Genomic DNA, 16,192 nt, shown 5'->3' on the forward strand with positions numbered 1-16,192 from the left:
TTTGTGAAAAATGTAACAAAAACAGATTACTGAAAGGTTGACGATGTTACAAACAAAAGATGTTTATAAAAATCTTAAAATGTTCTTAGTCTTCCTTTGTTGAAAATGTACCGGTATCTGACATTACAGCTCACAAAACCCGTAATTGTGGAGCAAATTTCTACTATTTGTCTTGTATCTAAATTAAAGTTAAGTGTTGACATCCATAAATAGTCTCGACCACTGAATGATGAATGGAAGTACCATTTTATTTTTCCCCAAAGAGAAAAAAAATACATGCCTTTTTGAAAATGAACCCTTCATTTGAAAACAATATGTAACGGTGACAACATATTATACATAATATTAAAAACGATAAAAGTGCAAATAGGCTTCTTTAAAAATAAAACAGCACATCCTGTCCCTCTCCGTTCACTCAGAGTTGCGCTGTACTGCAGCACCCTCTAGTGGTTTACATTTTAAAGGCATATTTTTGCCAAAGTAAAAATAACAAATGAAAGCAAATTTGTACCAAAGTTAACACAACAAAACTAAATAAATTAGGTCCAGACATTTTGAGGCACTCAGCAAATTAATCAGGTCCTGCTTTCTATCCTGAGAGAGATCGAGGGTTTGGGGTTCCTGAGGTTTAATTTTGTAAAAGTGCACAAGATAAAAAATGCAGAAAAACTCTAAAACAAAACTTGCTGAGGTCTCAGATGTGACTCTGGTGTTTCCCATTCAGTTCATAAAACGCCTCTCAGACCTCTTTATGCCACCGAGGAATGATGGTCCTGCGATATGTCCGTCTCTCTGAGATGTTGCGTCTGACTTTGATCACCGTCGGAGGAGCCATCTCCAGGTCCAGAGACGGGCTGGAGTGGGACTTTTTCAGCCCGCCTTCATCATAATCTTCATCCCCCAGAAAGTCTGCAGACACTGCTTTATCAAACAGGCTCAGGTCTGCGACGCTCAACCTGCCCGTCGTCTTCACGCTCTTCCAGGCCTCCAGCCCCTGGATGTAGATCTCATAGCGACACATCTGCGGGGTTTGAACAACATGGTCACTTGTGGGGCTTTTAACACTCGTATACACTCACTCACTCACTCCCAGCGCTGTCATTACCTCGTGCTGCAGGTACTCCGCTCTGACACGATGCTCCTCCAGCTCCTTGGCTTTGGCTTTTTTGCCCTCTGGCAAGTTTTCGTGCAGGTACGACAAGTCCGCCGTGAAGGATTCCAGCATTCCTGCATAAGACTGCAGCTGACGTTCCTGCACAGGGAGAGGAGAGCGGGATAGATAAAAGACTTCATGCAAATTTATTTTAAGCAAATTCTTCTGAGGAACAAACAATTCGCGGGAATCAGGTGTGTATCTTATGACTCATGTCTGTATTGGCTGTTATCAAAGTGGAAATAAAACTGCATTTTGAGGAAGGGATCATCCAAACGTGAGGACTGACAGTTTGATTTTAAAGTGAGACTTTAATCCCTTTTCGACCGCAGGAACTTTCCCCCCAAAACTAGGAACCTTTTGAGGAACTCAATGCGATTCGACCGCAGGGACCAGGGTCTAAATTAAGTTCCAGGGACATTTTCCGCAGAACTTTTTACGCCCCAAAAAGGCCATGGTAGTGTGGTAGTACAGGAACTTTCGGGTTGGAGATTGCAGGGATGACTGTCGCTGTTTGGTGAAACACACACACAGCGCCGCCGCCAACGGCTTCAACTCATGTACTGCTTCAATCATAAAAAAAACGATTTTAGACCATTTTAGGACAAGGGGAGAACATTTCTCTTTGTTTGAGAACATTGAAAAGTAAAGTTAGGCTCTGCTGTCTGCTTAAGAAAAAGAGAGAGAGATCGTGCGAGTTAGCTGACAAGCGGTAGAAGAGTCAGACAGCGCAACGTGACGGCGCTGTGAATGTCATGTTGCTTTTTCATACGTCAGCTAATCTACTCTTCGCAGGTCTTTAGACCGCTATGGTAATGCAGATAAAAATGGGCAGAAGGAACCTTTAAGTTCCTTGAAAGTAGTCCCGGGACTAAAATTACCAGGAACGTCTTGGTGGAAACAGGGCTTATGTAACCTTTGAAAGAAGAAGTTACTCACTCTTTCTTTCTTTCTTTCTTTCTTTCTTTCTTTCTTTCTTCGTGAGCAATTAAAATGCACCTTTGCTCAATTCACTACACTCTGGTTTTCCTGCTACAGCCTTATTTGGTCTGTTATGACCAGAGGCTTATGGAGCCTAATGTTAGCTTATGTTGCTATATAACAGACAATAGTTTTAGCATTTATGATTAGTAATTAGTAATTGTTACATGTGGCCACACGCTAAATTGACACGGTCTCACTTTAATAGGACAAAAGAGATTGTTCAAAAATACATATATCTGATATTGGAGAGAAAAGGAAATGGAAACAATTGCGATTTTAGGAAATGATTGGCTGTATATGTATATTATGTAATTGCTTGTAATGTAACGTGTGAATTGAGACTTTTGGAGTTGAAGTTGGATCGTGTAACAAGTATTTTGAGAATCACTAGGGCAAAGCAGGAGCTAGATTCATAACACAAGTCATAACAGAGGTTCAGTAAGAGTTTTGTACCATGAACAACAAGCATTTTTGGAGCAGTTCATATAAAGTGGTGGCGTGGCATACATAGATAAAAGTCACAGTAGAACTGGGATTGCTAGAATCTTCTATCTAGGTGACATTTTCATCTATAATACTGAGCCAAAACATTTAAAAATACTTAAAAATATTAAAATTACTTGTAATCATAAGAAAGAGACGTATGAGTGCATACCAGAGTGTGAGCAGACTGCGAGCAGGGGAGGATCGGTCGGCAGAATCTCCTCTGAGAGCCGACGGCGGCGGGGAACGGAGGCGAGGAGTGAAGAGCCGAAACCAGGTTGATGCGGCTGATCCATGAATACATCTCCACTTTGGATCTGAGAGGAAGACAAACAGTCACACATTGACTGTTCGTCTCTTTGAAACAAACACACACACACACATACACATATAAACACAGTGCTGTGACTTACGAGGCCTGAAAGAGGAAAACCCTCCAGTCGGCCGTCTGCAAACGGAAGACGTGTGGCTTCTTGGTGTAGTCGGCCGCCTGCTCGGCCAGAGAGTGATGCACGCTCACCACGTCCTCGTCAGTCGGCTGGTCCCTCCTATCATCCTGACACACACACACACACACAAAGACACTAAATTGATTATACTGCATGGAAACATTTGAGTGCTATTGAGAATCTGATTGGATAAGTGAGTTCCTGACCTTCTGTAAGTAAAGGACCATTCCCCTCAGCACGCCGTAGAAAGTCTTCCAGCTTCTCCTCCCCCACGGAGCTGCCACACAGAAACATTCAGCAGGTGCATGAAGATTTGTAAGTATTGATATAAAAGCCCTCCATGATGAAGGCTACATGTTACAAATGAGAACTTAACATCACCTGAATGCCAAGAAAGTAATCTTTTCTAACCACCCTATACACAAACGTCGCCCATCCACTGCTTTGATGGCAAGTGGACAAGAGAGGGGAGATATGAGCAGTCTAAGATTAGGGGCCAGGGTCGAGTCAATGAAACTACCCACGGCACCTGAATCCAAAACGCAGGGAGGTTGTGTTTGTTACATCTCAACTGACAGAAAGGCGTGGTTATTGACTTGTGGGAGGGGATTATTTAGACTCGGCGGAACCTCCCCATGTTCTGACGAGTCTACTCGTCTCCCTACAACTCTCTTTTCTGCATTACTCGGCACGTACCGATACATCAGACCGGCACATATGGGTACTTTGCAAAAAGTCAAGGCCCCGCCCCCTTTTTGGGGAAAGGAAACCGAAGATCCCAGAGACTTCAATGCAGTTTGACGTGTGTTTGGGTTGTAATTTTGACAAATTCGTATGCATTCATATAAATAAGTCTGGATTCGGCTATTAGTGCATTTTACAACTAATTCACAACCTAATGATTTAAATAAGGGCTATTCAAGTGTTCATACTGGTGAGTTGATTTTCCTAAAAATAAATTATCCACTGATTTACAGGCATCTCTTTCCCCATGTAGGTCTATGGGAAAAAATCTTTTTGGGCCCGATAGCATCACGTGACAGACATGGAAGTTGTAGGTGTCAACATTTTCGGTTCATGGACTGCAATAAGGCTGTGGGGCGGAACTGGTGGTGCTTGGTGGACTATATGGTTTGGTGTTTGGAGTTAAGGGTTTCTGTCAACGGGCAAGTATTTCTCTTAACATGTTGTCATGAGAAGCCGGTTGTTCAGCGATGAGCACGGAGCATCTGCTCATGGGAGCCTAACAGGACAGTGCTAGTTGTGTGTTAAGCTCTGAAGCTTGGTGGTCGATGGTGGACAGGTCCGCTGTGTCCGACTCATTCTGTCAGGGTAACGGGGAGTGGGGCGCAATTCTGGACCAGGGGAATTTTAAAGTTAGCCCCAGAAGGGTAACCACAAAAACTGCAAGTGACTTAAGGGGAGAAGGGAAACACCAAATAAAAATGACCTACCCTTACTAAGATATTTCGATTAGTGGACTCAGATAGTAAACTAAAACACCACTGCCGAGCAGCTGACTAAAGTTGACTAAAGAAAAAAACAATAGCAGCAATGCCAGGTCAATGTGAGAAGCCAGGCCACACAGACCCGCCCCTCTCTCGCAGACTAAGCTCAAAGAGCAAACCAAAAACGGTGAGAAATTCAAGCAGATAGTTTCACATGGTAACTTCCACTTCTTCTCTACATAGCTATATCAACAGAATGACGCTCTAATGAGACAGTGAGTCAGCATCTGAACACTGAAACCAGGGGTAGATATAGGCTTCACACACCTGATCGTCATCAGGGAAAATTAGGTTCCCACAGCTGCCCCTCCTCAGAGATAATTAACAAAACCAGCCCGGTGAGTGGCAAGTGCCCTTCACATAAATGGTGATTAATAAAAAAAAAAAAAATTAAATTTAAATAAAACAAATATAAAAGCGACCAGTAAGTAAAATAATATAAAATATAAATTAAAACAAAAACAAAATGAAAAAGAAATTAAGAATTTAAATTAAAAAGGCAAAAATGTCTATGAAATATCTTTAATATATGTAATAATTTTGCCCGGTAAAGCTAGCGTTTCCCTTTAAAATGAACATTTGGGTAAAATCATGACTGTTTTTTTGGATGATACATTCTTGATGTTTTCTGTAACCAGCTGCCCTTATTTTCACGACCCAGTTGCAACACAGACACTTTATATTTCAGACACCGTAGCAAAGCCAAACATCAGAAATCCTCAGTTCACCGTAGTGTTATGTTCTTCAACACCCCACACCAACAAACCCCATCTGACATGTTAGTATTGATTTTTTTAAAGGGATAGTTTGGGTGTTTTGAAGTGGAGTTGTATGAGGTACTTACCCATTGTAGGTGTATTACATACAGTAGATGACGGTCGGCATGCCCCCCAGCTTGGAAAAACAGACAGGAGCATTGGAACAAAGCAATACAATGCTGTGGATGTGAATGGCAGAAAAAGTTATTTTAGCCACCTAAAAGAAAGGCTCATGTTTATGTTTTTGACAGTTCAGTTCCCCTTCGGAAAGGAGAAGGAAAGGGCTGTCTGATGGCAAGATAAATATAGCGTACACTTAAACGGATATTGATTTCTTTTAGGTGAGCCTTTCTTTTAGGTGGCTAAAATATGTTTTTCTGCCGTCCCCGTCCACAGCACTGTGTTGCTTTACTCCGGTGTCGGTACTCCCGTCTGTTTCTCGATGCTGGGGAGCGTGCCGATCATCTACTGTAAGTAATACACCTACTATGGATAAGTACCTCATACAACCCCACTTCAAAACACCCAAACTGTCCCTTTAATGTCAAATTAACTAAATCATGGATTGTGCCTTTAAATCCTGACAATCCTCAAAGGAAAAATAAACCAGACGGACATTTGTGTCTCACTCACTGCGTTTGCCGTCAATGTCGGCGTGCAGCTTTCTCTGGACAAATCCCTGTTTGACCACAGAGGCCGTTTTGTCATGAGGAACGTCCTGGAAGGGGTTGGCTTTTGAACGCTGCGGCGCATCTTCTGCTGCATCTTCGTCCACCAACACGGAGCTCTTCAACTCCTCATCGTCACTTTAACATGCAAAGACAGATTGTTACTGTACGTGTTAGTTTATATAGCTGAAGAACAGATGATGTTTTAAGACATATCTTTTATTTATATCAGTGCCCTTACACAGCCCACTGCAGCGGCTCACTCTTTATGGAGTTGTAAAGACTCTGCAATGTAGATGGAGAGGAAAAGGGTTAAATCCTTTTCACCAACAATGAATTGACTTTGCATTTTGAAAATAAAATCAGTTACTTTCAAGAGATCCTTGCTGAAGTTTCCTTCTTCATTCATCCCATCGAGGTTGGACACAAATTTGGACGAGGACATGGATTTTCCTACATTCTGTCAAAACACACAGTACACGTGTGATTGACTTAAATGCTTCACAGAGATCATTTAGATAACAGAGCGTCATGTCAGAACAGAACTGAAGAAGCAAACAGTGATGTAATGTTTCCTACCTGTCCGTGCAAGTCAGTGTTGAGAAGCATTAAAGCACACGTGAGAGCCAAAACAGACTCTGAGGATGAAAAAAAAAAAGAGGGAGAATGACACATTGATCTGTCACATGTGAGTTCTTGCTGCTGTATCTTTGAGCAGAAAACACCTGGAGGCTCACCTGAGGAGGTGAAGGAGTCGGGGTTGCACTCGTGGAAGCGGCAGGCGAAATGCTGCAGCACACGCTCCCTCTCCTGGGTCTCTCCTATCAGTATCACCACTTTCAGAAAAGATCTGAGAGAGAGAGAGAGAAACCGCAAGGCAATAAAAACATTTAAAAGACGTTATAGGAGCGTGTTTTGTGAGAGATGTCAGTACATGAAAATCCAAGCTCCACCTCCATAATTCTCACCTCAGGGCATGATCCAGAGTTTGTTCGGTGAAGTCAAAGTGTTTGAGGTATTCTTCCCCGACTGCACGACTGAAGTCATTACTAAACAGAGACAAAACACATTCTGTGTCAGTGTTATGACCACTTTGTTTCTTAGAAATGATATAATCCATTTTATATTAATCTGGAGACATTTTTCTGGGTCAGAATAAAAAACAACTAAAGTATCTTTAACTCATTATCTTGACAACATTTTTGGGGATGATTATTGGCGACATTTAATCTAAACTGGAAGAAGCAAAGAAGGATGATGTGGTGTGGTGAGAAAAAAAGAAAAAAAAAGATGGCTCCTTGAATATGATAGCCGATCATATAGAGGAACACAATGTTCATTTAACTCAAATCAAACTGTCAAAAAGGTCCAGAAAACGATACAAACGATTCGGCTGTTATCAGGCCATTAAATGTGTGTTATCACTAGCTATAAACATCATAGATGTGGGTCACTACGTTGTAACAGTGAATGCAAAACTTAAAAGCAACAAGTTCTAACGAGGTCTGTCAATCAATTATTATATTTAATCATGATTAATCGCATGATTGTCCATAGTTAATTGTAATTAATCACACATTTTGTATCTGATCAAAATGTACCTTAAAGGATGATTTGTCAATTATTTAATACTCTTACCAACATGGGAGTGGGCAAATATGCTGCTTTATGCAAATGTATGTATATATTTATTATTGGAAATCAATTAACACAAAACAATGACAAATATTGTCCAGAAACCTAGAAAGGTAGTATGACATGTTTGGTACCAATGGATTCCTTAGGTTTTTCTAGTTTCACCAGTATCCTCACTCTTACTTTAAAACTGAGCCAGCTACAACCTCTGCAATATCGATAGCGTTAATGCGTTAAAGAAATGAATGGCACTAAAACGAATTTGCATTAACACGTCATTATCGCCTTAACTTTGACAGACCTGGTTTAGGGAAAAGCATCGTATTTTGGCTTATAAATACCTACATTTCAAAAGTGACAGTGAAACTTAAGGCTTGCGAACACAAAGACAACTACACGTTGTTTGTTTCACACGGGATGCAAGCCCATCTCCTGGGTCAAAGCCCTGTGTTACTATGATCGCTAGAAGTCGCTGTTATCTTCTTTTAGTCCTTTCTGTAATCCACCATGTGAATTGATGATAAAACCTACTATTGGTTGTAGCATGACCCTACTGACCCACATCTATGCAGCTTATAACCACTTTAATGACCTGATAATAGTCTAATCTGTGACCTGTCACAGGACAAGACTATATTTTAGCTAAATCTCAATATTATATATAACCAGATAACATGTGCAACGAGAGACTGCTTTTCAACATTAGTGTTAAGTTACTCTTTAAAGTAAATATTCTCCCACTTTAAAAAGCTCTGCCAAAGCCACATAAGACATTACACATCTACTTTAACAGACTGAGCAGCAGAAAAGCCAGTTGTGGGTTTAGCTTCAGTTATAAAGAAAGAAAGAAACAATATGTGCTTACTCTTTGTCTAAGTGCTTCACCACGTCCACACGTTGGATCCCATCCAACTTAAACAGCCGCTCAGCGAGGCGGCGGGCCATCTCTCTGTTCACCTCGTCTCCATTCATATGAGGTACTGCTGTCTCGGGGGATTTGGGTGGCTCTCCATTTGCGACAACTGTTTGCACGGATCCGTCCCCGGCACCTCCCACTTCTTCACCCTGATGTGACGTCTCAGCCTGTTTGTCCACCTGATTGAGCTCGGCCTCTGCTGTCTGCTGTGTGACCTCGGTCTCAGGAGACAGATGCTCTGTTACTCCTGACTCATTTGTCTCAGAGAGCGTTGGCTGAGACAAGTCGGCCGTTTGCAGCGTCTGCTCATTCTGCTCCGGTGGCTCCGTCTGTTCTTGCTGCTCCGCCACTCCGGGGTCTTCAGCTTCAACACAAACTGTCCGAGTAGACTCCTCTGGCAGGTCTGCATGTTCAGGTTGGGTTGACTCTTCTGTCAGTTCCATCTCTGGTGACTGTTCCAGATGTTGTCCTAACTGGTCTTGGGATACCTCTGCTTGGATCTGCTCGGACTCCTCGGGTATCTCGAGCTGCTCGGACTCGGCGTGTTCAGGCTGCGGTGACTCTGCGTCCTGTGACGTTGTTTGGTCACAATCTCCTTGCTCTAAACAACTCGTCTCCTTCAGTTTTTGAATCAGCTCTAGTATGTCTGGTGAGTTTTCTATCCTCTCTGCATCATCTGCCGCCTGTACCGACGGTTCAACGCTGTCGTCCGCAGCCTCTGACTGTTCGGGGTCCACGATCTGATCTACGTCTTTGCACATTTCTGGCGCTGCAGTCTCACCTGTGGGATCTTCATGTAACCGTTCTAGTAACTCTGTGTCCTCTTCAGTCCCCAAAAGCTGCTGCAGATCAATTAGCTTATCTGGGTTTACGGCTGGTCCAGTGTCGTCAGCTTGTAGTGGCTCTGCAGGAAGCTCCCTACAAAGTGTGGATGAAATATGCATTGTAGTTAATGTTATAATAATACTGTGACATGATTAACATAACTATTAATACATACTTCCTGTTCCCATTTCTTAAGTTAAGTCCATGATACTCACACATCACTCGGACAACTGACAGCTTTTGCCTCTTCACTTTCTTCAGCACCGGACACGTTTATCTGCTCCTCCTCTTCTCCCTCGCCTTCCTCCTCGTTCCCAGCACCGTTCGCTGAGGTTTGCGCTTCCTCGGAGTCTTCCTGTCCAGTCAGCAGAACGCCGGGCTCCTCCTGTTCCTCTTCTAGTTTTAAATTGACAAAACTGTACGCTTCATCTCCTGAGACTTCAATCTCTTCAAAAATATTGATTAAGTCAGTTACAGTTTGACCTGTATCTGACGTTGCTGAGTGACCCTCCTCTTCTTCTGAGTCTGTACTCAGTGGGATTTCTGGAAGATCATTGAAGAAGAAAAGGGAACATCACAGTTTTGCAGTTAAACCAGAACTATTTTCTAATTAAAAATGAGCAGGCCACAAGCATTTATAATTACACAAACTCCAGAAACCACAAACTCTCAAACTGAGCAACAAATGGAAAAAACATTTGCTATTTAACAACGAATTAAAGTTGTCTCTCCGTGTGATACGTACCGTTATTACTGTCTAACAGCTCATGTGTGGGATCTTCCCTTTCCTGTGTCGGCGGCTCTTGCACATCTGCAGCATCACATGGCTGGAAATTGCAACACAGGCCATCGATCATGAGAATGAGTTGGGTGAGAAAGCGTATGATAGCCGGCAGTCTCATGAGTAAGAAGCTGCGCTCTGAGCCTCATCTGACCAACATTACGTCCACTCTATTCCTCCCACCTCTGCTCAAACTACTACAGTAACCCAAACACGTGTCTGTAATGAGATAAAGACTGAGGTGGTGAGGCCAGAGTCAAGTCAGTGCTCAGTGAAGGAAGAGTTAATGACACAGGAAATCTTAAGGTCTATATGCACACAGAAAATAGACAAAATTCGAAATAATTGTACAACATCTCCTCACATACAGTACGTACCTCTGAGCCGCTTCCTATCCATTGTAGATTTGAGTTGAGAAGCTGTGAATCAAACTCATCTTCTTCCCCTCTGCCCTCCGGTTTGAAAAGCTCTGCATTAATGTCTTGGTGAAGTGACGGGGAAGTGGTGTCTAGGCTCGTCACGCCGCCGGATTTCAGCTCATTGGCCGAGCTGATGTCAGTCATCATTGAAGGTTTCTCTGCAGAGGGGTCGGGCATGTCCCACTGCACTGTGGCGAAGGACAGCGGAGCACTGGTACATGTCATCGGCCATATTTCCTGCTCCCATGGCTCTAACTCCTCAGGAGTCTTTCGTCCTGCCTTCGGGGAGAGTTGATCCGTCCCGTGTTCGGGGTTTATCTGCACCTCTGTGTCGCCCCACACAATGGTCTCCGGCTCTCCATTGGTGTACTGGTGGTCTATAGAGGCCCATGACTCTTGTTGAGGCTGCTGAAGGACTGGAACATCTGGCAGAGAGCAGCATACGTTTTCCTCCTCCATTAGCGTGTATCTCAGTCACTTCCGTTGTTAAGGCGTTTGTGGGTTTTTGGTGAAAGATGCTGTCGCTGTAAATGTCTCGCTACAAAATGTCTTCTTCTGCCGTGTCAAGGATGATCATTTTGTTAGATCCCAAAAATGTCTAATCCTTAAGCATGTTACAACTTCCAATGGTGCCATTCACACATCTGTAACAAGAGAAAAAAAGACATTAATGTTCAAAGATATTTTATCCCCATCTGAAGCAGCATGAGAAATTCTTCCCTCGAATTTTGGGAGGCGTAATATCGTGTAACAACAAATACAAAATTGTTCTGATACACTGAAAAAAAACAACTTGTTGGGTGACCTCAAGGAGGAACATCTGATTAGCTGAGAGACAAAAAGGCCATTCATAAGACTCTACGATAGTTGGTTGTAGACAATAGTGATGATTCATGGGTTGTCGTTTGGTTCTATATTTCTTTTCCTATTAATCTGTGAGAATTAGTGCATTTAAAACTACTGAGGACTTTTTAAATTACACAACACTCTGAGCAAAAACAAAACTGAAATATTTACAGCCCTGATACCACAAACATACTCCAAACACTCACCACTTGTATGACAACATAATCCAAGCAGGAGAAGGTTTTTGTCTGGATTTTTAGCCGCTCATTTGTCACTTGTTTTTAACTTCTCGTGTGACACTGCAGGTGTGCAGTGCAATAGACTTTCAGTGAAATGTCACAAAAGCACGGTTGTACTTCCTGACCACAGACACAGAAAAATCAGCCGAGCAAGTGAGCGAGAGAGATAGAGGTGTGCATTAAGAAAGAGGCAGAGGGTGGGGTTGAGGGGCGAGCATTTTTCTGGGTGAGCAGTTTAACTGCCTGCGTCCTGTGTTTATGATTTTATCGCCACGCCGCACGGTGAGTCTGGGCAAAGGATAAAACCTTGAGATGGTCCAAATTTGGACTACGTGTTGTCAACACAAGCCAAGGCCAGCTGCAGAACATCACCAACAACACATCCTCTGTGTTTGTACTGGTGATGAACACAGTTATCTTATTCTCTTCTGCCTACTTTAATCTCTGATTCATCATCTATCTCTGCCTCTCTGTCATACATTTTAATTTCTATACTTCTCTGTCTATCTTCATTATTCTACTCACGTCATGCAACCAACATCCGGAACAGACCTTGACCACATTTCCTGTGTGGGTGCTCACTTCTCAGTTCCTGTCAGGGTGCAACAAGTGCTGCAGTATGTGTACAAGGGAGTTAACGGAGATTAACAAAGAGGATCATCTGTTAAGTAAATAAAACTGTGTTCCCAAGTGAGAATCTGACAGCAAAATAATTTGGACCATGATGATATTACACAGTACTGATTACAATTGCTTGCTGCTCCTTCATAATATTTTGTGTTTCACATGATAACACAGTTAATCCTCTGTGTGTGATGTTATCTTTGGCAGCCCTGTTGATGATAAAAACTGTTGAAGAAATGCTCCGATGACTGCGGAGATGTCTGCAGATAAACCCTTTTTCACGTTCATCAAATAGAAAACAAAAATAAATGTGGATACTTCCAGCCAATCGTTACTCAAACAAAACTGCAGTATGCCCTAAGTGGAGAATACCAGGAGAAGTTGCGTACAATGCGTGCATGGGAAGTTTATACAGCACAGCCCCCGGCTTGAGAGGATGGTTAACATGATATTAAAGGAGAAGTAAAAATATAAATAGCATTCAAGAGAGGATGAAATAATAAGAGGAACAAAGCTGCACTGGGTAAAGGGAAAGTTGTGAAATGATGTATAAATGCGTGTATCGATTAGTCAAATGTTAGTCAAATTTCTTTGGTCGAGGACAGCCCCTATGTATAATAAAATTTGTCTAAAGAGGATAAACACTTCCTGTGTCATTCATTACCATCAGTGAACATGGCACAGACATGAATTCAAACATTTTCAAACCTCGAAGAGCTAACAAACCTCATCAGTTATGATCTTTTCAAATGAAGCATGACTTACCCCCTCCAGGCTCTTTATAACAACATCATAAGATCAGCCAGCTTGTGAGGTTTTAAGTCCTGTGGGAGGGAAAGACACGCCGCTGTGTTATACTGGGTTTATGCCGCTGTCACAGTGCTGCACCTTCACTGACATATCCACTCAGCATACAAATAGACCTCAGTTGATTATGTCTGAACCTGCTGCGCACAACAAACAAGCCTCACATCCGCTCTCTTTAAGCCCGAGCAGCCTTTTAGTCTGTGGTGTCGCATAACGATGCACGCAAGTCCTAGTCTGGACCAGGTCTTCCTTCTACGTCTTCATGCTTCCTGTCCATTTTGGATAGGTCAAGATCAGACTTCTATCTCACTCTGTCTTTTTTTCCTCTCCCAGCAGGTATGGCTGTGGAAAAAAAAGGGAGAATTTGAGTGGCAACAAAGAGGAAGAGCGAAAAAAAGGCCCATTGTGATTGGCAGATGAGTAAAGAGCTCAGAGACACCTGAGAGGCCTCGGTCCACGCCCACTACCCTGAGGGCATGCAAGCACACACATACAGGCCAGGTGAGGGGTGTGGCTCAGCTTCATTCCTACAAATGACACCTAGGAATGAGGTTGTAAAACCAGAAGGTATCAAGAGGCATTTGCTATGCCTCTTAATTGATGTAATGTTACAGGCTTGGTGGCTGTGGGCAGAAAAGCCTGTTGAACACAGACATGAGTTGTTGTTTTTAGGCTTACCAATAATTACAATACTCAAATAGACTGCATATTTCTTTTTTTAGACTTTTTCTTATTATAGTTATTTTATTGCCTTTAGCTGAGTAACACATTTGCCTTTATTTAATTGATGTAACCACATGATAGTAATGAAATAATAATGTAATGCAATTTAATGTAATAATACAAATATTTTTATCATTAACTGACTGTTTGCATTAGCATTACTGAGTGTTTGCATAATTAGCTATCATTGCTCACATGATTAACGTTAGCAATTGCAAAAGCATTATAAGCTTTATTAGTAGTATCATTTATGATGAGTATCATCAGCATTCTTAGCTAACTAATTAGCATTTTCATTAAAATTATTAGAACTCTTGTTTGTTGCAGTTAAAGGTCCCATATAGTGCTCATTTTCAGGTTCATACTTGTAATTTGTGTTTCTAATAGAACATGTTTACACGCTGTAATGTTAAAAAAAAAACTTTATTTTCCTCTTACCGTCTGCCTGAATATACCTGTATTCACCCTCTGTCTGAAACGCTCCGTTTTAATGCATTTCAACGGAATTGCGTTGCTAGGCAACAGTTTGGGTCCATGTTTACTTCCTGTTAGCTGATGTCATTCACATACACTGCAACAGGAAATAAACTGGGACACATTTAGAATGTTTACGTTTAAAACCGTGTAATGGTCTAAACATTGTATATTTGTGACATCACAAATGGACAGAAATCCTAACGGCTTGTTTCAAAAGCACAATTTCTGAATACGGCCTGTGTGTATTTCTCCATATATTGAGCGTTTTGATAGTTTAACAGTTTTTATATAACACTTAAACCTGCTTTATAATATAAAAGACATGAAAATCTCACTTTTTACAATATGGGACCTTTAAGTTAGTTAGCTTTAAGCTAACGTTATAGCATACTAACGAGCACATTAGCTAAGAGAAGCCTAGTTAACCCAAGTTAGTAATATTATATTATATATAATTGACTTTACATGGTTAGCATGGTCTATCAGCTATACTCTTGATGTAGCTAACAAGCATCCTTGCAGTAGTGGTGAGTTAGCTGCTAGCTAGTGGTAGCTGATCTAGTAGTGGCACTAGTAGTATTAGTAGTAGTGATCTAGTAGTGCTGCCATAGTTTTGCAGTTCTTGTTATTTAAACACAATGTATCACCGTGGTCATTTGTGTAACACAGTATCACAGTAACGTTAGCTAGTTAGGGCCACTCCCCTCCACACCAGCAGGGGCGCTGCAGACCTGTAAGCGAAACAACAACCAGCTTCTCCTCTCAGCCTCACTTTAGTGGCTTTGTAATAAACCGGAAACTGTCAAGCATGTTCTTATAGAGTGCAACAAATATGACAAACGAAAGAAGGGAATTGCTATCAGGAGTAGATGATGGAAATATTACAATGTGGAATCTGCTAGGAAAGACATCTAAGAAAGTACACAATCTCCTAATTAAGCAGGAGGAATAATGGAGAGAATTTAAAGGGACTGCTTGTAAGAATCAGAAATGCTTGTTAACAGCGACACCTGTGGCCGTTAAGTCAACGAAAGTCAGCGTCGGGCTCGCGCTTGTGCTCGCTCTACATAGACTTGAACGAGCATCGCTCAAAACAGTGAGGCGACACACGTCAGCTAAAACCACGATATCACTCTATATTTCAGCTGCTTGGCAGTAATGTTAGCTGACCAGACGAAGGTCTCTCCATGAATCAATGTTGATCCTAGTGTTGGCTTTTCCTGCCTCAGCTTCCCAACCGCAGAGGGAATAGGGGAGACACAGGCACCCGGTCGGAGACGATAACGTTTCTCGCTGCGGAGCCCCGTCACTTCACAAGACACAGGAAACCTCTGTTGGTCTGGAGGAGCTGCAGCATTTATTTATACACAAACGTCCACTGTACATTCACTAGATATTCTCAGAGCTACGAAGTCTTCTGCAGTGTGTAGTGTGCGCGCATGCACGTGAGGTGGAGCGAGCTGAGTGCAGGCAGGCAGGCAGAGGAGCAGCGGAGCAGAGACTCCGGCCCTGGAGACCAAAGCTACGGTCTCCCCCGCGTCCTCCGACCGCGGCCAACACTGTTTTTCAAGACAGGCTTCACTAGATAGAACTTTGCGGTTTTGGTGCTTCCGTGTAGTTTGTGTTGGAGTCTGAGTCTGAACAGCATAGCCACATGCGAGTGCGCATATGCGAGCGTGCATGGGACACCGACCCGGGTGATTTATCAGTGTAAGAAGTTACAAACAGTCCCTTTAATTATTAGTATTATTATTATTGTTATTATTATTATTATTAATAATCATTTTTATTTAATTGTTTTTCCTTTTTTTATTTATTTAATTTATTTTATTTATTTTATTTATTTTATTTATTTTATTTATTTTATTTATTTTATTTATTTTATTTATTTTATTTT

The 16,192-nt window shown here is 42.0% G+C and overlaps 1 protein-coding gene across 3 annotated transcripts; it reads right to left on the reverse strand.

The window, feature by feature from the left end:
- Window positions 1-223: 223 nt before the first annotated feature.
- LOC119478259 (PH and SEC7 domain-containing protein 3) lies at window positions 224-13,437 on the reverse strand. 3 transcript variants are annotated; one of them, XM_037752874.1, is made up of 17 exons: window positions 13,260-13,437; window positions 13,054-13,112; window positions 10,538-11,223; window positions 10,125-10,206; window positions 9,595-9,922; window positions 8,504-9,472; window positions 6,972-7,052; window positions 6,741-6,853; window positions 6,583-6,641; window positions 6,374-6,463; window positions 6,245-6,288; window positions 5,969-6,141; window positions 3,276-3,346; window positions 3,034-3,176; window positions 2,793-2,937; window positions 1,106-1,252; window positions 224-1,021 (listed from the first exon to the last, which is right to left on the reverse strand). In XM_037752874.1, the coding sequence occupies exons 3-17, from the start codon at window positions 11,036-11,038 to the stop codon at window positions 740-742; spliced, it is 3,228 nt and encodes a 1,075-aa protein (XP_037608802.1). In that variant the 5' UTR covers window positions 11,039-11,223; window positions 13,054-13,112; window positions 13,260-13,437; the 3' UTR covers window positions 224-739. The 3 variants fall into 3 exon arrangements, with proteins under 3 accessions (XP_037608802.1, XP_037608800.1, XP_037608801.1); XM_037752872.1 differs by lacking the exon at window positions 13,260-13,437 and having other exon boundaries at window positions 13,054-13,224; XM_037752873.1 differs by lacking the exons at window positions 13,054-13,112; window positions 13,260-13,437 and adding an exon at window positions 11,632-11,800.
- Window positions 13,438-16,192: the final 2,755 nt, after the last annotated feature.

This window comes from Sebastes umbrosus, chromosome 19, assembly GCF_015220745.1.
Source record: "Sebastes umbrosus isolate fSebUmb1 chromosome 19, fSebUmb1.pri, whole genome shotgun sequence".
In the NCBI taxonomy this organism is placed as follows: Eukaryota; Metazoa; Chordata; class Actinopteri; order Perciformes; family Sebastidae; genus Sebastes; species Sebastes umbrosus.